This window comes from Antechinus flavipes, chromosome 3 (genome assembly GCF_016432865.1).
Source record: "Antechinus flavipes isolate AdamAnt ecotype Samford, QLD, Australia chromosome 3, AdamAnt_v2, whole genome shotgun sequence".
Classification (NCBI taxonomy): domain Eukaryota; kingdom Metazoa; phylum Chordata; class Mammalia; order Dasyuromorphia; family Dasyuridae; genus Antechinus; species Antechinus flavipes.
This window is the reverse complement of record NC_067400.1, coordinates 398152207-398176197: the sequence shown is the minus strand read 5'-3', so window position 1 is coordinate 398176197 and position 23991 is coordinate 398152207. Positions and strand designations below refer to the sequence as shown.

The 23991-nt window shown below is 32.7% G+C and overlaps 1 protein-coding gene across 12 annotated transcripts in view; it reads left to right on the top strand.

Moving 5' to 3' along the window:
• GULP1 (GULP PTB domain containing engulfment adaptor 1) overlaps nt 1-23991 on the top strand; it is a 409533-nt gene that overhangs the window by 342024 nt on the left and 43518 nt on the right. For 11 of the 12 annotated variants that reach the window (XM_051986054.1, XM_051986044.1, XM_051986042.1 and 8 more), the window contains 3 exons: nt 10623-10739; nt 10992-11015; nt 11444-11536. In XM_051986054.1, the coding sequence (XP_051842014.1) occupies nt 10623-10739; nt 10992-11015; nt 11444-11536 (234 nt within the window). The remainder of the gene's footprint in view (nt 1-10622; nt 10740-10991; nt 11016-11443; nt 11537-23991) is intronic. The other variant, XM_051986053.1, reaches the window with a different exon arrangement.

Below are 23991 nucleotides of genomic sequence, written 5' to 3'. Positions count from 1 at the left end.
CTAGAAAAAATAACAACAAAATTCATATGGAACAATAAAAAGTCGAGAATCTCAAGGGAATTAATGAAAAAAAATCAAATGAAGGTGGCCTAGCTGTACCTGATCTAAAATTATATTATAAAGCAGCAGTCACCAAAACCATTTGGTATTGGCTAAGAAATAGATTAGTTGATCAGTGGAAAAGGTTAGGTTCACAAGACAGAATAGTCAACTATAGCAATCTAGTGTTTGACAAACCCAAAGCCCCTAACTTCTGGGAAAAGAATTCATTATTTGATAAAAACTGCTGGGATAATTGGAAATTAGTATGGCAGAAATTAGGCATGGACCCACACTTAACACCATATACCAAGATAAGATCAAAATGGGTCCATGACCTAGGCATAAAGAACGAGATTATAAATAAATTAGAGGAACATAGAATAGTTTATCTCTCAGACTTGTGGAGGAGAAAGAAATTTGTGACCAAAGATGAACTAGAGACCATTACTGATCACAAAATAGAAAATTTTGATTACATCAAATTAAAAAGCCTTTGTACAAACAAAACTAATGCAAACAAGATTAGAAGGGAAGCAACAAACTGGGAAAACATCTTCACAGTTAAAGGTTCTGATAAAGGCCTCATTTCCAAAATATATAGAGAACTGACTCAAATTTATAAGAAATCAAGCCATTTTCCAATTGACAAATGGTCAAAGGATATGAACAGACAATTTTCAGAGGATGAAATTGAAACTATTACCACTCATGTGAAAGAGTGTTCCAAATCATTATTGATCAGAGAAATGCAAATTAAGACAACTCTGAGATACCATTACACACCTGTCAGATTGGCTAAGATGACAGGAAAAAATAATGATGAATGTTGGAGGGGATGCGGGAAAACTGGGACACTGATGCATTGTTGGTGGAGTTGTGAACGAATCCAACCATTCTGGAGAGCAATCTGGAATTATGCCCCCAAAATTATCAACTTGTGCATACCCTTTGATTCAGCAGTGTTTCTATTGGGCTTATATCCCAAAGAAATACTAAAGAAGGGAAAGGGACCTGTATGTGCCAAAATGTTTGTAGCAGCCCTATTTGTAGTGGCTAGAAACTGGAAAAGGAATGGATGCCCATCAATTGGAGAATGGCTGGGTAAATTGTGGTATATGAATGTTATGGAATATTATTGTTCTGTAAGAAATGACCAGCAGGATGAATATAGAGAGGACTGGCAAGACTTACATAAACTGACGCTAAGTGAAATGAGCAGAACCAGGAGATCATTATACACTTTGACAACGATATTGTATGAGGACATATTTTGATGGAAGTGGATTTCTTTGACAAAGAGACCTAACTGAGTTTCAATTGATAAATGACGGACAGAAGCAGCTACACCCAAAGAAAGAACACTGGGAAACGAATGTGAACTATCTGCATTTTTGTTTTTCTTCCGGGTTATTTATACCTTCTGAATCCAATTCTCCCTATGCAACAAGAGAACTGTTCGGTTCTGCAAACATATATTGTATCTAGGATATACTGCAACATATCCAACATATAAAGGACTGCTTGCCATCTAGGGGAGGGGGTGGAGGGAGGGAGGGGAAAAAAATCGGAAAAGAAACGAGTGCAGGGGATAATGTTGTCAATATAAAGTAATCATTAAATAAAAATTAAAAAAAACAGGCTATCCACATCATTAATATATATGTACTAAGTATGGATATTTATTTAAAATTTTGCTGTGCTTTATTTTAACATTGTAATTGTAATTATTTTCAGAGGAAAAATATAAAAATCTATTGCACAAAAACATTTTTCTGTTCTTGCCTAATAACAATGTCAAAAGGAAATGAGGTTTGGCATGAATTAGTCTTTTTTATTATAACTTTTTATTGACAAAACATATTCATGGGTAAATTTTCAACATTAATCCTTGCAAAAGCTTCTGTTCCAACTTTTCCCCTCCTTCCCTTCATCCCCTCCCCTAGATGGCAGGCAGTCCCATACATGTTAAACCTGTTAAAGTATATGTTAAACACAATATAGTATATTTATATTTATATTTCTTGTTGCACAAGAAAAATCGGATTTAGAAAGAAGGTAAAAATAACCTGGGAAGAAAAACAAAAATGCAAATAACAGAAAGAGTGTAAATGCTATGTTGTGCTCCACACTCATTTCCCAGTATTCTTTCTCTGGGTGTTAGCTAGTTCTGTTCCTCATTGATCAATATGAACTGATTTGGTTCATCTCATTGCTGAAGATAGCCACTTCCATCAGAATTAATCATTGTATAGTCTTGTTGTTGAAGTGTATAATGATCTCCTGGTTCTGCTCATTTCACTCAGCATCAGTCCATGTAAATCTCTCTAAGCCTCTCTGTATTCATCCTGCTGGTGGTCATTTCTTACCGAACAATAATATTCCATAATATTTATATACCACAATTTACTCAGCCAATGAATTAGTCTTAATGAAAACATTTTAGTTTCTTGAAATCACCAATGTGTCTCACAAACCATACGTTTAATAATTTATTTTAGAATTGCTCCATTAACATCAAACTTAATACTTTATGGGATCTTCCTTTGATTCCTTTTTGAAAAGTAAAACAGTCAACTAACATTTATTAAGTGCCTACTATATGGCAGGCAGTGTGCCAAAGAAAAGGGGAAAAGATCCTCTTTTTCAATTAGCTCACAGTCCCATGGAGAGGCAATGTGCAACATATACACCATAAATAAAAAAAAAATTAAAGATAGTTTGAGAAGTAAGGTACTAATATTAAGGAAAAATAGGAAAGATTTCTTACAGAGAGTTAGATTTCAGCTGAAACCTGAAGGAAAGTAAGGTAGGGATGAGAAAGGAGAAGAGGCCACCTGCCAGGTAGCTTAATGGATCGACCATTGGCACTGGGATCAAGAAGTCTTGAGTTCAAACTTGACCTTAGATATTTACTAGCTATAAATATCACTGCATAATTCATTTAATCTCACTTGCTTTAATCCATTGGAGAAGGAAATGGCAAATCATTCCCCTATCTTTGTCAAGAAAACTCCATGAATTCTGATGTCCAGAGGGACACCAGCAAACTACAATAACAGTAACAGTTGCATTTATGGGAACAGCTAGGTAGCCCAGTGGATGAATAGCCTAAGTCAGGGAAAAAACGAGTTTACATCTGACTCTAGATATTTGCTAGCTATGTGACCCTGGGCAAATCCTTTAACCCTATTTGCTTCAGTTTCTTCATCTGTAAAATGAGCTGGGGAAGGAAATAGCAAATGACTGCAATATCTCTGCCAAGAAAATTCCAAATGGGGTCATGAAGAATCAGACATGATTGAAATGACTGAACAACAAAATAGCAGTTAAAATGTTTAAATTTGGGAGAGAGAATATCCAATGTGAGGAATAGTCAGGAACTCAGTATCACTAAACTCCACTGGAGGGGAGTAATGAATAAAAAGCCTGCAAAGTTCAAAAAAAGGTTTCAAAAAAACAAAGAAGAATCACTGATCCAGTATTAAAAGCCTTCAACTATGTTTTCTTATAGTAATTCTTCTATCACATATCTAGGATTGTTTTATATCTTAGGGTATATCTATATCTATCTATATCTAGAGACTTAAACTTGTTCAGATTGCTTAGATTAGTTAGTAAAAAAAAAAAGAAGTATCTATTTTCAACTTAGTTGCCCTTTTTATAATGTTTTAGCCATTTATTTTGATGACTTTTTGTGGATCCAAAAAATGGAAAGTTAAAAAAAGAAAAAGAAGAACTCGGAAAACTAAACAATCTGAATGGCCTGCCTTTTCTTAGTCAACTTTAATATTACAACAGCCCTCTCAAACAATCCCTTATTAGTTAGTATAATTAATAACCAAGAATAACTAACATTTATATGATATGTACCTATGTACCCAGGGATATAGGTCATATTATAATGTCTCCATTTTACAATTGGGAAAATGGAGATTAAGTAACTTGTCTAGAATCACATAGCTATCTGAGGCCACACTTGAAGTTTGATCTCCTTCCTCCAGGTCCAAAACACTTTCAAATACACCTACTACCTGCTCTATATATAGTGTAAGCTTGAATCGTAGGACTTGAGTTTGAAGTCCTCCTTTTCTGTTTACTGCTTGAGGAGCCTTATTTTCTATTTTCTAAACCTTATTTACCTTATATATCCAGTGAAGAAATGGGATAGTCTTCTGAGTTTCCTTCCAATGATACATCAGTGATTCTAAGAGATATTTTATTTTTTTGTATAAGAACCCTGTAGTCAGAAAGCAGAAACAGCCAAGTCAGATTTGGTATTCTAACCAATACAGGAGAAAAGGTAAATATATCGCAGGTGTTTTAGGAGCTATCTAGTAATCTTAGCAGTCCTTGATTAATCATCCTCCAAAACTTTGCCATCTCTTTCTATTCTAACTTATCACCTAGTGTTCTTCCTCTACCTAAAACAGAAAACTCAAGATGGAACTCAGAGCAGAACACCTAATCTAATCTCCCAAAGCTATAGATCTAACTTACTAAGCTTCTGTTTCCTCATCTGTGCAATGATAATAATAATAACATCTGTGATAGGTTTTCATTGATTTCTAATTCTTTGTGATTCCTTTTGTGATTTTCTTGGCAAAGAAGTTGGAGTGATTTGTCTTCTTCAGTTCATTTAATAGATGAGGAAACTGAGGCAAGTGACTTGTCCAGAGTCATATAGCAAGTATGTGTGTAAAGTAGGGTGTGAGGGCAAATTTGAATCCAGGAAGATGGGTCTTCTATACTGCAAGCCCAACACTCTGTGCTATTAGCGGCCCATAAAATGTAGTACCTACCTCTAAGCAGTTCCTTCCTGCTATAAGTGTCATGGATAGAAGTGAAGTTCTAAGAATGCTACTTAGTCCTGTGAGTTAGATTGATTTCTCTCTTTTCATGTAGTTTTCTCTTAATGTAATATGTACAACTTTTTAAAATGTCATTTGCAATCAAAAATATATCTTATTAAACATGTTTTGTCAGAGTTTAACATTTTATTTCATAAAAACAATTTTTAAAGAAATGCCTTGTTTAACTTTTCTAAATAATTTTATTTGCAATGAGAAATCAATTTCATAATAAAAGGATTTTCTTATTTCCTAGAGAAATAGCTCTTTTTCTTCTAAGTTAATAATCTCTCTCAGTAAAGACATGAAATACAAAAAAAATTAGTGTGGATTTTATAATATATTCTATAAAAGAATATAATTACATATTTATACATGTGTATATTCAGAGGAATATTATTATTTAAGTTGATATTTCTCATAACATCCATTCCAGTGAATAAGATGTAATGAAAACTTTTGCAGATGAAGTTTAGTAATGACAGTTTTACAACTGGGATCCCTTTAGATTATACCAAGCCTAATATATATATATATATATTAAGAGCAATGATTGGTGGGATGAAAATTATTAACAAGGAAGGGTTGTATTATCAAGATAGAGAATAGCACCCAAATTAAGCTTTATAATTTGTGTCTAAGATTTATCTGACATGTTGATCATTTGAGGAATCGCTGGCAGGTCACCTAACACTGTTTGCCTCAGTTTCCTCCTTGTAAAATGAACTGGAGAAGGAAATGGCAAACCATCGCAGTATCTCTGCCAAGAAAATCCCAAATGTGGTCACAAGAGAGTCAGACATGACTGAAGTAATTGCTCAACAAAACTGATTTACTAAAACATCTTGAACCTATAATTAAATAAATCATGGAGAAAACCTCATTTAATAAAGAGTTACAAATTCAATTCAACTAAACATATATGAAGCATTAAACATATGCTAAGTTCTAAATGTTGTACTGGGCATACAAAGAAAGAAAAAAAGATAACCCTTGTCTTCTCAGAGCTTCTAATCCAATTGGGAGGACTGAGAAGGAGAAATTTCACATGTACCTAAGTAACTGTAGTGCAAGGCAGAATATTTCAAGTGTAACAAAGAGATCTAAACAAAACTTATAAGTTCAAGATGGAAGAGTTTATTTCTGGCGAGGTGATCAAAGAAGGTCTTATAAAGGAGAGAGTACCTAAATATACCTAAATACTTTACAAAGGAATTAGTATCTTGAATGAAGAGGAAATGAATCATAAGTTATGGGTTGGGTAGTAGGGTTGTCCATTTCAGAAACAGAGAATGGTAAAAACAAAGGCAAAGACATAAGAAAGGGAAGGAAATGACAGTGTTTGGTTCCATAGGGTTTGTATATGGTTCCATATACTGAATATGAAGTCAGATTAGGGTAAAGTTTGAATTTAAGGACTGGTATTGTACACCAGGTTATTGAGAAGCACTGGACTACTCTTTAGCAGAAGAGTTCTATATGAAAGAAATGTATTTGAATGATTTCTTTGGAAGTTTTATGACAGTAGTATTGCTGGCTGATGAATATTTTAGGAAAGAAAATCACAAAGGAGATCATCACAGTAATTCCAGTAAGAGCCAAGTTGACTGTGAAGTAGGATAATTCTAAGAATGTAAAGGAAGGTACAAATGTGAGAAAGCCCATTCATTTAAAAAAAATCTATTTACCTTAGAGAATCAACTAAAAAACTATTAGATACAATCTACAACTTCAGCAAAGTTGCAAGATACAAAATAAATCCACATAAATCATCAGTATTGTTATACATCAATAAGAAAATCCAACAGCAAGAGAGACAAAGAGAAATTCCATTTAAAATAACTGTTGATAGTATAAAATATTTGGGAATATATTTGCCAAGGGAAAGTCAGAAACTATATAAGCAGATCTACAAAATACTTTCCACACAAATAAAGTCAGATCTAAGCAACTAGAAAAATATCAAGTGCTGGCGGATAGGTCAAGCAAATATAATAAAGATGACAATGCTCCCTAAACTAATCTATTTATTTAGTGTTATACCAATCAAATTCCCAATAAACTATTTTACTGACCTAGAAAAAAATAACAACATAATTCATCTGGAAGAACAAAAGGTCAAGATTTCAAAGGAATTAATGAAAAAAAAAGCAAATAAGATGGCCTAGCTGTACCAGATCTAAAACTATATTATAAAGCTGTAGTCATTAAAAATTTTGGTACTGGCTAAGAAATAGAGAAGTTCATCAATGGAATAGGTTAGGTTCACAGAACTAAATAGTCAATGACTATCACAATCTAGTATTCGACAAATCCAAAGGTCCCAGCTTTTGGGATAAGAACTCACTATTTGACGAAAACTGCTAGGAAAATTGGAAACTACTATGACAGAAAGTAGGCATAGACCCACACTTAACACCATATACCAAGATAAGGTCAAATGGGTTTATGATCATGTAAAGAATGATATAAACAAATTAGATGAACAAAGGATAGTTTACTTATCAGATTTGTGGAGGAGAAAGAAATTTGTGACCAAAGAAGAACAGAGATCATTGTTGATCACAAAATAGATAATTTTGATTATATTAACTTAAAAAATTTTGTACAAACAACACTAATGCAGACAAGATTAGAAGGGAAACAATAAATTGGAAAAACATTACATCTAAAGGATCTGATAAAGGCCTCATTTCTAAAATATATAGAGAATCGACTCATTTATAATAGTTCAAGCCATTCTCTAATTGATAAATGGTCAAAGGCTATGAACAAACAATTTTCAGATGAAGAAATTCAAACTATTTGTAGTCATATGACAAGGTGCTCCAAATCACTATTGATCAGAGAAATGCAAATTAAGACAACTCTGAGATATCACTATACACCTGTCAGAATAGCTAAGATGATAGGAAACAATAATGACCAGTGTTGGAGGGGATGTGGGAAAACTGGGACACTGATACATTTTTGGTGGAACTGTGAATGAATCCAGCCAGTATGGAGAGCAATTTGGAGCTATGTTCAACAAATTATCAAACTCTGCATACCCTTTGACCAGCAGTGTTTTTATTGGGCTTATATCCCAAAGAGATCTTAAAGGAGGGAAAGGGAACCCACATGTGCAAAAATGTTTGAGGCAGCCTTTTTTGTAGTGGCAAGAAACTGGAAACTGAATGGATGCCCATCAACTGGAAAATGGCCGAACAAATTATGGTATATGAATGTTATGGGATATTATTGTTCTGTAAGAAATGACCACCAGGATGATTTCAGAGAGGCCTGGAGAGAGTTACATGAACTGATACTAAGTGAAATGAGCAGAACCAGGAGTCATTATACACGGCAACAACAAGACTATTCAATGATCAATTCTGATGGATGTGGCTCTCTTCAAGATTGAGATGATTCAAACCAGTTCTGCTTGTACAGTGATGAAGAGAGCCATCTATATCCAGAGAGAGAACCATGGGAACAGAGTGTGGAACACAATAAAGCATTCTCACTCTCTCTGTTTGTTATTTGCTTGCATTGTGTTTTCTTTCCCAGTTTTTCTTTTTCTTCCTTCTTGATCTGATTTTTCTTGTGCAGCAAGATAATTGTGTAAATATGTATACGTATTGGATTTAACATGTATTGAACTACGTTCCAGCTAAGGGAGGGGGTGGGGGAAAGGAAGGGGAAATTTGGAACAAAAGGTTTTGCAAGTATCAATGTTGGAAAATTACCCATGCATATGTTTTGCAAATAAAAAGCTTTAATAAAAAAATTAATTAAAAAACCCATCTATTTAGCAGGTACTGATATCAAGTACATGATATATATTGCAGAGATTAACTCTATAACAGTTATAGCAGTTATATATATATATATATATATATATATATATATGTATATATATATATATATATATGCAGTGGATTTGATTTAGGATGAGTATGGGAAAGGGCATAATTAAAAATAGCCTTATGATTTCCAGCCCAGGTAATAAGAAGGATAATGATGTCACCAATAAAAATAAGGAAGTTAGAATAAGACCCAAATTAATGGGGAAATATGAGCTCAGTTTTAGATGATTAAATCTGGGATGTCAATAGGACATCCAGTTGCAGCAGTTAATCAAACAGTGAACTCACTCATTGAATAAGCTCAAGAGCTAAAGATGTATTAATACTGAAAATACATTTCTCAATCCCAATTAACATGAGTCAAGACACATGCAATAGCACATCATGTATACAAATTATTTCTTCTCCAATAGCATAGCATTTTCAAATTTTAAAATAATTTATAGGCTAACATAAACTAACAACTAATTGAATATAACTTGTGGAATAGGGTTAATACTTTATAATTACACATTTTATGTTATTTCAAAAAAAAATAACGTCCACTTTGGGCAAAGAACCGATATATGACAGAAGCAAAAGAAAAGGTAGGCCAATTTAGGGTAGTTTAAAGTAAATAGGTGAATCAGGAATATTAGGAAAACTACTATGTCCCTATCACAATGCTCAGGGGGCCTGGACTTATGATTTCATTATTAGAGGAAATTCTTAGGTATAGAATTTGTGTCTGCCCAATTCTGGTTAGCCTATTCTGTGAAACTGAGGGGTTAAGTGTTTTGTCCAGGTTCACACAATCAGAATAAAGTGAGTATTGCTCTGCACTCCATGTGTGCCCACTTGCTAGGATTATAATAGGTGTCACTTACTTATTTCAAGGAAGGGAACACAAAACTGAGAAGTTCCATACTTGGAATTCTCTCCTTCCTCATCTCTGTCTCCTGGCTTCTTTCTCAGCTGAAGTTACATTTTTTCCAAGAAATCTTTCCCAGTCCTCTTTAATCTTAGTGCTTTCCCTTTGAGAAGATTCCCAATTTGTCTTTTATAAATCTTGTTTTTACATTGTTATTTATAAAATCCTCACCAAATCACCAATAAGCTCCTTGTGGGAGTAGAGATTTATTTCTTGCCTCTTTTTGTATCTCCAGTACCTGATATGTGTGTGTGTGTGTGTGTGTGTGTGTGTGTGTGTATATATATGGAACTTATTAAATGTTCATTGAAAGAATGAATGATTGACTGTTGGTTCCTCCATTAGATTGAACTCCTTAGGAGTGGGAAAGATTTATTTATTTCCTCTTTTTGTGTAAGAAAGTGTCTGGCACATAATAGGTGATTAATAAATGCTGGTTATCTGTTTGGCTTATTATAATAATATAACTTTTAAAAGGCTTTGGAAGGTTTTACTTATCTTAGCTCATTTGATCCTTACAACTCTGCAAGATATATGCTTTTGTTTTTCCCATTTTACTGATGAGAAAAATGAAACACAGAGATTGTGATTTGCTCACAATCACACATCTATTAAATGTCTAAGGCAAGATTCAATCTCAGATCTCTCCAAATTTAGATCCTTCAATCTATCTACTGGACAACATTGCTGCCTGTTTAAAATATTAGTTTCAAGGAAGAAATAAAATGTTGAGAGTAGAACAGTGGCCCTTATCTTGCAGCTCTTTACCTATCCTCACCTCTCCCAAGATGAGCTGACAAAGTGTAGATTTTAAAATGGAGTACAATGAGCCATAGTCCTGCCTTCTCCTATTTCTGCTTTCACTCCCTCAATACTAAAGCAAACTCACATCTCTTGTGCATGTAGGGCAGTAGTCTGATCCAGGAGATGAACTTAACTATAGTGTTAATTCTTTTTGTTTGATGTTACCCAAAGGCTGAAGAAATAACTTTAACTATCGGTCAAGCCTTCGATCTGGCCTACAGGAAATTTCTAGAATCTGGAGGAAAAGATGTTGAAACAAGAAAACAGATTGCAGGGTTGCAAAAAAGAGTGAGTAACCGAAACTTGTTGATCACATATACTTGCTCTAAGTACAGGGAAACTTGCAGACCATCAAACAAATTGAGGAATCCTTCCATTCCATTTCCCCACACAGATTGGAACTGCTTTCATTGTGTTCCTATAATTGTCCACTCCTGATCCCCTGTACAGTTTTTTAACCATTTTATATTGAATTCCCACAAGAACTTAGTGTTCTCATGTGACTTTGCTTCACTTCCTGATGCTTCTCATGGGGATCAGAGCAGCAGAAGGAGCAGATGCTGGGTAAGTGGTTTCCCACGCAGATCAGATTCCTTTTTTATTAAATTATCCCTTTCCCTCACTCTCTTCAAAATCATCATAAGCAAGTTTCACTGTCCTGTGGTTATACTCCTAGATTATGGGTACAATTTGCAAAGTGCATTAAAAAAAAACAGAAAGATGGCAGCACTCAGGAAGAAGAAATTAGCCCAAAATATAAGTATTTTATTTAAAATATAAAATACATGCATTGCTAGTGACCTGGAGTTCCAAGCTTTTTTCCAGGCTTTACCTAAATAACTATATCCCCAGTGCATGAAATATTATATTACATTTTGAAATGTTGGACAAGAAGTTTAGAAAGGTCACATCAGAGTCCAGTCAGGATTTTGTGGTATTTAAGAAAAAAAGAAATTTCTAATTTGATATTCTATAATCATTTGATTTTTTAGATACAAGAACTAGAAACTGAGAATACAGAACTCAAAAATAAAGTCCAGGATTTGGAAAATCAACTAAGAATAACTCAAATATCAACATCTCCAGTAAGTACATATTAAACCTATCCTGGTTTGGGGAGAGAGTGAGTCAAATATATTGCATTTCTCTGCACAGTACATGTTCCATTTCCCCCAATATCTCTATATTTAAACCACATCTCTAATATCACAGAGGAAAAGAAAGCTCATCAATACAGAAAATCATAGGGTCTGAGTCTATTATTTCTTTCGTATAAGGAAACTTTCAGGTGAAATGACTGCTCTACCAAAGATGATTGCTACCTCTTTTGAATCATAAAAGAATTGCCTAGAACATTATTAAGTCAGGCAGCCAGCATATGTTCGAGATAGTACTTGAAACCTTGTCTTTTTGGCTTGGAAACCAGCAATATGATCAGTACTGCAAACTACTTCCAATGAATACAGGTAATCCTCAAAATAGCTACATCAATTAGATCCATTTTGTTCTAGATAAATGATTACAACCCCCACATAATTCTGAGCTTTGTTATGGATTCAGCAAGTTTCTCCAATAGTTATATTTGGATTTTGGGGTCTGTTCATTGTGACTAAATTTAATGAATTAATCTATAGTGATTTGGAAGAATTAATACAAGTTCCAGAACACTTTCTGTAGCCCAGGAAGCAGCCTTTTTACCTGGCAAAATCTGAGCTTTGTATTACATAATGATTTTTTTTGAATAAATAAATTAATCCCTCAGCATGAAAAAAATAATATTTTGGGCACATTAATTACTTTCATTATAGTCAATTCTTATATTGTTAATTATTCATTTTTTAGTTTATTCATAATTTCAAAATCCATGTTTAGGTAAGAGAGACTCATTTCTTACCATTAGATGGTGTATAATTAGAGCATGGAAACATTGTAATACTCAGCTAAATAAAATTGGAAAAATTATGCTTCCTGTTTTAATCATTTATACCAATACCATCCTGCTTTTGTTCCTCTTACAAAGTTCTCCACATTTATCTTCTGAGTCCTACCTGGTTTTTTGTTTATTTGTTTTGGAAAATCCAGGTCACATGCTGTGTTTTACCATATCAATAGTGAGTCAAGATCTAAAAATTATTATTTTGTTACATTTTTTCAGTAAATGAATAACTACAAAATAATGAGGGAATGTTTTTGTTCATCATATCAGTAGGCCGCAACATAACCAGACTATTTTAGGAATTGATTTGATGCAGATTGCTACATCATGGGTTTTATCATTGCTTTTGGTGATTGAGAAATGTATTCCTGACAGCCCAAGTTGGAGCTATGAACATATTTATTATACAATTGTGGATAGATATTGTGATTAGATTCTATATTGCCAATAATAATCCTACCAATTTCTTTTTTTTTTATCAAATATATTTAATATACAGCTAAATAATGTAAGGATCTATATGTACTTAATACACTAAAGCTGACTTTGTGATTTGATAATTATATATTATTATGTCAAAAAATGCTTGGATCGTTCTTATTTTTGGTTGCCAGAAGTAATTTTTCTTTCCTCAGAACTGACATAATATATTATACCTAGCTTAAAGTACTTTTCTTTATAACCTTGCATTGGGTTATACTCACTCACTTCCTGATTCCCATACTGTAAGCCATTACATGATAAATCCCAATGCATAGGATATGAAAGAGGATATCATAATATGATACATTCCAATGCCTAAGATATAGGAAATAAATATTTGTTAATGAACATCTGAAGTTGACTTTACTGCAAGCTAATTAATAGTACCTAAAGTGCTTTCTGGATCCAGAACAATATGATCTAAACTTTTTAAATTACTCATTTGAAACTTGAAATGTGTTTTCCCACAAACAAAATTTTATGCAATATAATTCATTTTTGGATCAGCCTTAAAAAAAAAAAAACCAAGCCTATTTAGGTCAGTCTGAAGTAAATGAAATAGTGAATAATACTATAGAACCTAACCACAATTTGTAACTATGATTCAATGGGAAACACATCTGTAAGTCTTACTAGAGATACTGGGAAGACATTTCTCAATCACCATTCATGGTGGTCAAATCTATGATGTGGCACTTGGCAAAAAATTTGAAAAAATCCAATTCTTAAAACATCTTATTTATGCTATGGTCTGTTAATGTGATAGATATTGGCCTTTTTTAGTTTTCATCAGTTATTTGCAGAAAATATAACAAAATAGCAATTTTTAAAGATTACTTCTATGTAGAAATGATAGAATATAATAGTCAAGAAGATAGAAAGTAACACTTTTTTCTCCCCTCCCACTTTACTTTATTTTGCTAAAAATAAGCATGATAAAGAACATTCAATAATTTAAAACTTTAGGTAGCATTAACATACTAATGTAAAAATAGTGGCTTTATAATCTGATTAATTTTTCTGTCAAAAAATGCTTGAATAAGTCCTTTGAAGTAACACTCTTTTATAAGTGCTACACAAAAACTTTAATTTTCCATTTGAACTATTATGATATAGATATATAAAATGGTCAGTATAAAGTTATACCAGTTAAATAACAGGCAGATAGCATAGATAACCGAGTCTGTCTGTCTGTCTGTCTCTGTCTCTTTCTTTCCCTATACCAATAAAATCCTAGATCCAGTTGGTTAGAAAAGTTCTTGTAAATCTCAGTGGGCAGTTCTTTGAAAAGTAAGATTATTATGAATTAATTCACTTTTTGCTTTTGTTTTACAACTACATTAAATGAAGACCCTGGCATAGTTAAATGACAGAGTAATATATTTAACTATTTAATATAAGAAAATAAGCCCTGGATTGGAAATCAGAGAATTGGTTTCTTGTCCTGTCTCAGCCCTTAAATTTATGACTTTGAGCTTTAAGTCTCTCTTTTCATTTGTGAAATGAGTTTATTGGATTGTACAGTCTTTCAAGTGCCATTCCCTTCCAAACTTCTTTCTTCTATGAACCTTATAAAAATTACAGCCTCCATTACATATAAGAAGAATTCCCAAAATATTTTAAAAGTTTGAAATTGTTATAATCTAAGCTTATGCCATTTAGCATTATGTTGTAAATTATCTAAAATTATTTTTGTTATGAATAGATTAACGTGTTTGGTGACCATCACTATGCTAGCAAAATAAAGTTTCATGAGTATTTTATATTATTGATTAATATTTTAGATAGTTGAATTGAATTTCTTATGAATATGTAGAAGATTGATATTTTAAATAACTATATTTAAATGATCAATAATGAATCATTTATTCTACTGTTTGTTATGTGGCAGGTAATACTATATTATCTCTATCAATATAGTTATTTATAACAGAGAGGATCTCTTAGCAGAATTTTAGAAAAGAAAAAAGCTGCAAAAATAAATACTCTTTACCCCATGACCTTCATTACAAAATTTGAAAGCCAAATGGCATCAAGTTAAATAATTTTAAGACAGCCAGTAAAAAATGCTGAGGATCTAAGTTGTGCAGTGTCTAAAATAACTAATACAGAATAGACATTTTAAAAATATTTCTTGATAATCCATGGTGTGTTAAGGACCATGTTTAAGTGTGGAACCCAGAAAGCCTGTAAAAAGGTTAGAGTGGACTACACTCAGGGAGGTCTATTCTCCCAAGTCCCCATAGTTGTGAATTCCAGCCCTCACAGCTGTGAATCACAGCAGACTAGAGAAACTAAAGGAATGTTTTATTATTACAATCTTTATCTTTTTGAGTAGAGCTGACAGGCTCAAGGAAAGACTGACCTAATCCAGAGAGTCAGAGATCTCTGTCTGGAGGTCATAAAACAAATCTACTGATGCAGATGTTGCTTGTGAAATAATGTATGCTTTTTAAAAACAATAATAACCTTTGCTTAGAAAACATATATTCTGCATAGAGATGAAATAAATCAGATCAGATTTTCAGTGCAACTGCCTCTCATTCTTCTTGTGTCATTATAACATCCTCTCATATGACACAATCTATTCTGTTGATTAGAAATAGATCCCCAGCAGTCACTAGCAGGAAGCTTCCATAACAATGATATTGATTGATTTTGGTTAGTTTGAAAATGTAGCAGTTTGTATATTATTGAAATCAGAAATTTGCAAAGAGCCTAAGTATTCTTATGATAGATGAAGGTAGCATAATTAGTTAAATCCTAAATTATACTAGAAAGTCCATTCAATTCAACAGTTATTTTGAAGTACCAGGCTAAGTGATAAATAGAAAATACAAAGGAAAAAGAAAAAATCTCTATCATGTAATAACTTACAGTCAGAAAAAGGAAGGAGAAAAGAATTGCAGAGAGAGATAAATAGAAACAGACAGAGAATAAAGCATTTACAATGTGATAGGCATATGGAAGTTTACATTTTAACAGTGGAAAACGATATAGATATATAGAGACAGATATATGCTAGAAGCTAGGGAAAAGGAAGTTGAGTCTGTAGAAATTCTAGATGAGAAAATGGTGAAATATGGCTAAAGTCCTTCCTAAAAAATATTGTACCAAGAGAGAATCTCCAATCTAGGTAGACAGTACTATGGGGAGGAGAAAAGTATAGTTGGAGAAAGTTATAGTAAGAATAAGAGAACCTAAATAAATGCAAAAATTTCTATGGTACAAATTAGAATGTATCAGAAGTGCTATGAGAAAATTGAGGAGGAAAAGATTATTTCATTTGGAAGGAATTGGGGAAAGCTTCTTGGAAATGCACCTAAACTGGACATTGAAGAGAGAATTTCAGCAGTTGAGATTAAGAGTCCTGGGAAGACAAAAGGTCCATTCCAACATGGTAGAGAGAGCATGAACAGAGAGAAAGGAGAGAGGTATTTCATAGTTGATCATTGCACTCATCTTGCTGTTACTCTTCATAATGTATTCCTGGTTCTACTTGTTTCGCTCAGCATCAGTTCATGTAAATCGTTCCAGATCTTTCTATAATCAGTTTGTTCATCATTTTTTAGAGAATAATAATATTCCATTACCTTCATGTACCACAATTTGTTCAGCCAATCCCCAGTTGATGGAGTGCCATATCATGTAAACTAATACAGGTTTACAATGTTATGTACCTGATTAGAAAGTGGAGTTATGAACTCCAAACCAAACTTGCACTTAAAAAGAGATCTCAGCTCAGACATTTTCATTTTTCTTTTCCTGGCTTTTTCCTGGTATTACATGGGGATTCCATCACACCCAAGGAAGCTCACCATATCATCCTTTAAGATCTCAATAACATTGCAACTTGTCTTATCACTAATTTCAGATTATCTGATTAAATGGTTGAGCCATGAATTCTAAACTTCCATTTTGAGAGCTCAACTTCAAAATCGCCTCATTTTTCCCCTGGCTGCTCTATTTTGAGATTTTGCCAAATCCCCACATTTAATACATCCATTTTTCTACTTTCTTTTGTATGTTGTTTTCCCCCTTTAAGACTGTAAGGTCCTTGATAGTGGGAACTATCATTATCTTTTCATACTTGTATCCCACCACTTAACACAGTGCTTTGCATATTTTAATAGACATTTAATGTTTGCATACTTGTTTATCGATTAGAAAAAAAATAAAATTTATTTTGGGGGAAAAGAAAGGTATTTAGCCTTTTCTTATTCAAACTGTAATGTGAAATAGTAATTATGCAGAACTATTTTATTACTAGTTATAAAGAGAAATTGACTAATGAAACAGATTAATTATCTAAAATATAGAAGACAACAAGCATAGCACAATATTTTAAAACTCTAATGATCCCAACTACTGGAGTGAGGACTCATTATTCAAAAAAAACTGCAAAACAGCTTGTCAGAAATTATATTTAGACCAACATCTCACACCATATACAGTACCACATAGTTATAGGACCCAGAAATAAAAGAAAAGAATAAGGAAATACTTTTCTAACAATTGACAGGAGAAGAGTTTTTGACTTGACAGGAAATCAGCAGTTTGAATTACATAAAACTGAAAGACATTCATGAAGGAGACTGATTTTTAAAATATTAAAATAAGAAGTGTTTCCTAATAAGTAAATTGTTAAAAGATATAAAAATGCAGTACTTGAGAAAAGATATATAAGTTACCAACAACCAAATAAACAGTGCTTAAAATCACCAATTATGACAAATTAAATTCTTGAGTTGTATTCTCAGGCCTCATTTGACTCATTGGTAAATCATAGTTGTAAATGTGGCTTCTGGTCAACTAATATGTTACATTTAAATTTTTTCTTTTATTTACTAATATATCCACTGTTTATTTGACTGCATATGAAAACTTATTTAAGTTGCTTTGTCGATTATAATCAAGAGTTTGAAGGACAGACTTCCAGTTGCTGACCTGTAATCTGAACAAATTCGAATGTGAAATTGATATATTTTGCACTGTTGTATAAACTCTTGTCCTTTACCAGAAGTTTTTCTCAAATATTGAATCTTCAAACCAGTAAGAAATTAAAGTGCTTATCAAATAGAAGAGTAATAGTTATATTTACTTCTATGTGTTGTATAGCTAATTTTTTCCATTGATTAATCTCTGTTTTCTTCCTAATACCAAATTATTTTAAGAATTACTGCTTTGTAAAATAATTTGAGAACTGGCACTGCTAAGTCTCCTTCATTCCCATTTTTTATTTCATTATTTGCCTTGATATTGTTGACCTTTTTTGCCTCTATGTTAATTTTATTATTATTTTGACATTTTATTTTTACTCTGCTTCAGAAACATTGATCCAAGGAAGGGAAATGTGTCTTACTAAAAGGGCTAAAGATAGAAGGTGAACGTTTCAGGATCCTCAGACAATAATCCCTATGTTATAGAATTTAAAATTAGATTACCACGTAGAAATGGACATCATAAAACAAATAATTGCATATAGTAGATAATGGACTTATCTGATGTTAAAATACTACATAAACATGAAAAGTATTGTTTTCCACCTTGTATCAGTCTTTTATGCTCTAGGCAACTACTATTTTTGCTTACCTCTAATCTCAATTGTGCATCTATCTATTCGATACATCCACTGTGTAAAAGAATGTACTTCTTCTAAGAAATAACCTTAAGTAAATGTTTTAATTCCTCTCTTTCTATTAGATTTCCTGAAAAAGTATTTTAGCATCTCAGAAACATAAAATATTTCTTAAGTTTACATTTAATTTAATACCAAACCAAATTAGGTCTTTCCAGAAGAGTTCTATTCTAAATGTAACTTTGATGGCAAGTCTGAGAGAATTATTTTTTAGATTCAGTCTTTTATTATAGATTTCTACAAGTACTCTTAGGCATTCTTTTGTGGTTTCATAAGCATAGTTCATTTTGGACTTTTATGTGAATTATTAAGTCTTCAGTAAAAGTTTGCAGTAGTATCTGATTGAATTGGTTTGTCTAAAAAGTGAAATCTTACAGGACTTAAAAACATAGATGTTTTTCATCAGGTTTACAAATTATGTGCATTTGATTCTGTTTGAATTTTTGTTGGGTAATTTAAAATTAACAAATATAAGATACATGGTCATATAATTTGTTTTATGAAGCCATTTTTGCATATTTGACTAGTATTTGTACCAAAGAACTTCGTGGTTATTGTTTTACGATCCAGGTTAACACCCTAACAGTGTAAAAGTTGCCAATCAATGAGATCATAGAGTAATGTAGGGCTTTCAAAAGAAAAGAAATATGATATACCAAATGTTGTACTTGTTTAACATTAAAATAAAAGATGATAGTAAATCATTTAAAGGAGAGATATGATCAAACTGCTTCCCTGCCCCTTCTTCTTCTTCTTTTTCTTTTTTTAATGATCAAACTGATTCCCTGACCCATTCTTGATTTCTCCTCAGTGCCTCATGGGCATGATGACTCAGGATCACTCATGCCCAGGGGGTGGTTGTATGGATTTACATGTTTTTTTTGTGGCCAGATATTCCCATTTGTGGGTTTTCTGTTGTTGTTGTTCACAAAGGGAGCACTTACAGTATACTAGGCGCCATACTGTAGTTCCAAAACTGTGGTTTCCGTCTGTGGTTACCAATTTTGAGAGTGTCGATATTACTACAACCCTATATAACATTTGGGCTGTTGAAATGTTTTAACTGATTTTTGGAATTTGGTCTCTTACTTTATAGTCATTTAGATGCACAGAGAAATTTCCATTACTTGACTGTGCTGTTTGCTTTTCTTCTGTGTTCTGGTGGTTTGGCAATAGATTAGAGGTTGGGTTTTCCACCATTTGGTACTAATTATCTAGGAACAATCTGATTTTCATTTATTACATTCACATGGTAGTGCTTCTCATGTTTATATTAGAGAATGGGGTCAACTCTGCTCTCATTTACCAAGTAACTCGAGCAGATGTACCCTTTTCTACAATTGCAGGCACAAAGAGTTAAATCAAATCCTTCACTTGTGAGTGTACGTGTGTATGCTCATGTTTGCACATATGTACTTATTTCATTTTTGGAGCCAATAGCATGTATTCAGTTTACATCATTACTAGGATATTAAATGAATAAAATAAAATGCTAAAAGTTATTGGGCTTTCTTTTGATGAATAAAATCCATCACTTTCAATTCAATTAAAATTCTTATCTTTTTATATCCTTTTATGTGGTTACAAAGTAGATTTGATAGGATATTTTTGGATAAAAATCTCTTTTTCTTACCTCAATCATTCTATTTTCCTTTCTTTCTTTCTTCTGTTCTTTGCTCCTGTTCTTCCTTTTCTTCCTTTCTTCTTTTCAGAAGCTTTAGATAGACAATAATTATAATTTTGCCTTCTCTTTTCTCAACTACTAATGAAGAAATCTCAGACAGAAAAGAGGAGACTTTAGTAGTCTCATCTTACTAAAGCTCACTTTTGCAAAAAAAAAAAAAAAAAAAAAGCAGAGGTCAAGTACCTTGGTACATTAAATTTGGTCATTCCTCTACACATCCTTCCTTCAGACCACAATTCCCCTCTCCCAAGTCAATTTTCTCATAATTATTCATGTATAAAAAAAGATGAAGAGAAAATGCAGCCATCTAGTATAAAGAACATTATTTTGAAATTCTTGATAGTCTTCTTATTAGTTGATTCTTTAGATTGGCTAAAAACATTTACTCAGTGCTCAGTTTCTCCAATTTGTGTAATATTAAGAGTATTTATCTTATAAGATGATCATCATAGCAAAATGAGATAATGGATACATCAGTGCTTTAACAATAAAGAAAATATGAAGACTTTGAAGAAATATATGTTGCTCTAAGCATGCCTTCATCTTTTTATTCATCTTTCACAGTTATAACTTCTTTTAAAAGTCCTTCTAAAAATGTTCCCTCAAAATAGAACTCTATTTTGTGGTATCAGCATCCAGGGAGGAGGGATAAATGTGGCTGCCCCTTATGGACATCTTGGGAATTACACCTTGGACCACTGCTCTGCCTTTTCTTCATGTCTTCCTGAAGTTGAGAAAAGGAGGGAAAAGTCAGAGATCAGAGGACATCCTCTGGCAGGTGGCAGAACTATCTGAGGGTGAGCCTTATACAGGGATTTCTGGACAAACTATAACTGAGTCAAGTTGCCTTGTATACACTGCATCAAAACACAGAGCCTGGATATCCATGCTATATATCTTTTCTAATATTCCATATACAAATAGTAATATTGGCACAGCATTGCCTGAAGAGGGATCCTAGGGTTAGCCACGCCCCAGGTGAATTTTTTCCTGATGCAGCTCTGCACTGCTTCAATCTCTCCCATGGTGGCTTCCTTAGTAGGCTGATTTATACCCCTGTCACCTCTAATTCAGTTTGCATGGAGATCAAAATCTTATTTTTCAGGCCTACTTCTAGGTAACTACAATTAGAATAACATAGGAAAAGACTATTTTCCATTAATATAATGGGAAGTGTTCTGGGAAAAATTGTGTTATCATGATCTCAATTCTTCTTTAGAGCAAATTACAGTAACTAGTTTGATGATATAGAAGAAAACAATTTATGAGGGACAGAAGTTAAACTGCTTGCCATTTTAATTTGGCTTCTAAAATAAATTCAGGGAGTTATTTTTTCTTTGGAGCCTTGTAAATTTTGCATCCTGCAGTTTAAGATAAAAAATAGTATTATTTTAAGATAGTTTCTCAGGCTTATATTTTTTTAAGAGTCCTTTGTAACCTTTTATTGCCCCTAAAATTAACAACTATGTTTAACAAGTTCCTGACTTTGTTTTTGTTGCGGTGGTGGTTGTTTTAATTGTGGCATTTTGATGAATTCATTGATTTGTCCATAATATACAGATAGGATTAGAAACAATTCATGCTATTTGTTATGAAGAGGAAGATAAAGAGTGAAAAAAGAAATCATTATTTGTTAACAGCCATACTAAAGACTAAACTAAAAATTACTAAAATGTATAGAAAAAAAAAGACCCTATACAATTGAAATTTATCTTTGAAGGACTTAATTGTTTAATGCTTTGTCCTTAACTATTTGATGAGTAGGTTTCCTTTATATAGAAATTCAGACATTATTGATAGAGCCTCATTCATCCCAGGTAAAGCCCTCATAATGTGAAACCAGTGAGTGAGGTAACAGTGAGATCTAGATGAGCTATGATACTATATATCTTTGTAGAACAATTTATAAAATATTGATTTTTCTTGCAAAAAATATAAAGTGTCCCAAAAATCTTTTGGAACTTAGTGCATTAAACTTTTGAGACACCCCATATTAATCTTAGCAAGAAGATGCATTACACAAAATAATTCTTTTCATGTACAGTATGTGTTTCATTAAATAAAAGTTCTTATCTAGTTAAAGTGACATTTAAAAATAAGTTCCAGAACACTTAAATTTAGAAAGACCAACCAGAATTTGCATTTAACTAATGCCAAAAATGCCACTGCACATCATTAAATTGCTCTGTATTTGGCAGCTATATTTTCTCATCCGTATTTCATAAGCCTAATAACTTGGTGAGAGCTGGCATTTTTGAAACATACACAGAGATTGGAATATTCTAAGCCTGAATTCCAAACTTTATAAGGAATCAAATTCAACAAACTAGTTTCCTGTTTCAAATAAGCAGGGATGATGCTTCTGCCCCTAATTTCTTTGATTTTAACAGACTGGTATAGCTTTAGACCTTAAGTCCTGTTACCCAGTTATGCTGATATCATTTTTTCTAAAAATGCATCCCTAAAGTTAACCAGACTATTCAGTGCAATATTTTAAACACTATACCTTTCTCTTTGAATATCATAATAAAGTTTTTTTTTTAAAGAACCCTTAAAAATCAATTTTGTTCATTAACTGGGGGAACCTTTTAAAGATAATTTCCTTAGTAAGGATACTAAAAATCATATCTTTATCCAGACATGATTGGTCTATGACATGGGTCATAAAGAAACTGTTTATTTTGTTTTTCAATCCTGGTGACATGATGGATAATTTCTACTTGGACTCTTCATATCATTTTTACAACCACTACTTTCATATTGAAGCTCAAATAAAAAATGTTATTAAAAATTTTAAAGTGACAGGTATTTATTGAGCCCCTACTGTGTACTCTGCTAGATATTACTGAAAGAAATGGTTACAGAATAGAAAAAAAAAGTATACTAATCAAAACCTCTGACTGGAGGTCCTGGCTGTCACTTAATAATTGTGTGACTCAGTTTCTTCAGCTATAAAAAAGAGATAAGAATTCTTTTTCTACCTTTCTTCCAGAGTTGCCCTAAGCAAAGTGCCACAGAGCACTTCCCCTACCCTTCCCCCCAAATCTCCAAATCACTGTGAAATGTGTACTCTTAATAGCTTTGATTAATTATTTTTGACTGAACTTTGTTGTAATGAACTCTCATGTATAGGCAGATGAGCAGCTGCTTTGCAATTTATATGCTTAATTGCCCAGAGCACTGAAAGGTCAATTGGCTTGCCCAGGTAAACACAATTAGTTTGTGTTTCTGAGCCCAAGACCAGCTCTTTATCAAATATTCTACTGCTCACATTTAGACTTTTAAAACTTCCATTTCTTCATCTGTAAAATGAAAGAGTAGGATTAAATTATAAGTTTTTGAGCACTGAAATTCTGGTGCACTACCATGATAAATTTGGAATCATTGTATTTTAATATAAAGATAAATAATCAGGCTAGTTAGTAAAGAAGACATTAGTAATCCCACTGTTTAGTGAAGGATATATGATCTGATTACATGAGAAATTCATTAAACTGTTCCTGTGCATAAATTTATAACCATAGATAGATTTTCCCATTTATATATTTCGATTTATTTTTTTATCCCACTTTAATAGATGTCTTTATTCTGTGTGGACAAGAACTGCAACTACAGCTTCATTACTATAGGAAATTAATAAATGAGAAAACTCTCTACCAATGCAGTTCATTATCTTTTCTACATCTTAGTCTTATAGAGTTGCCTCTTGCATTGAGAGGTTTATTTACTTGGTTGGGATTAAATAGCCAGTATATACAAGTTGATGGATTTGAATCCATGTCATTTAGGCTTCAGGATG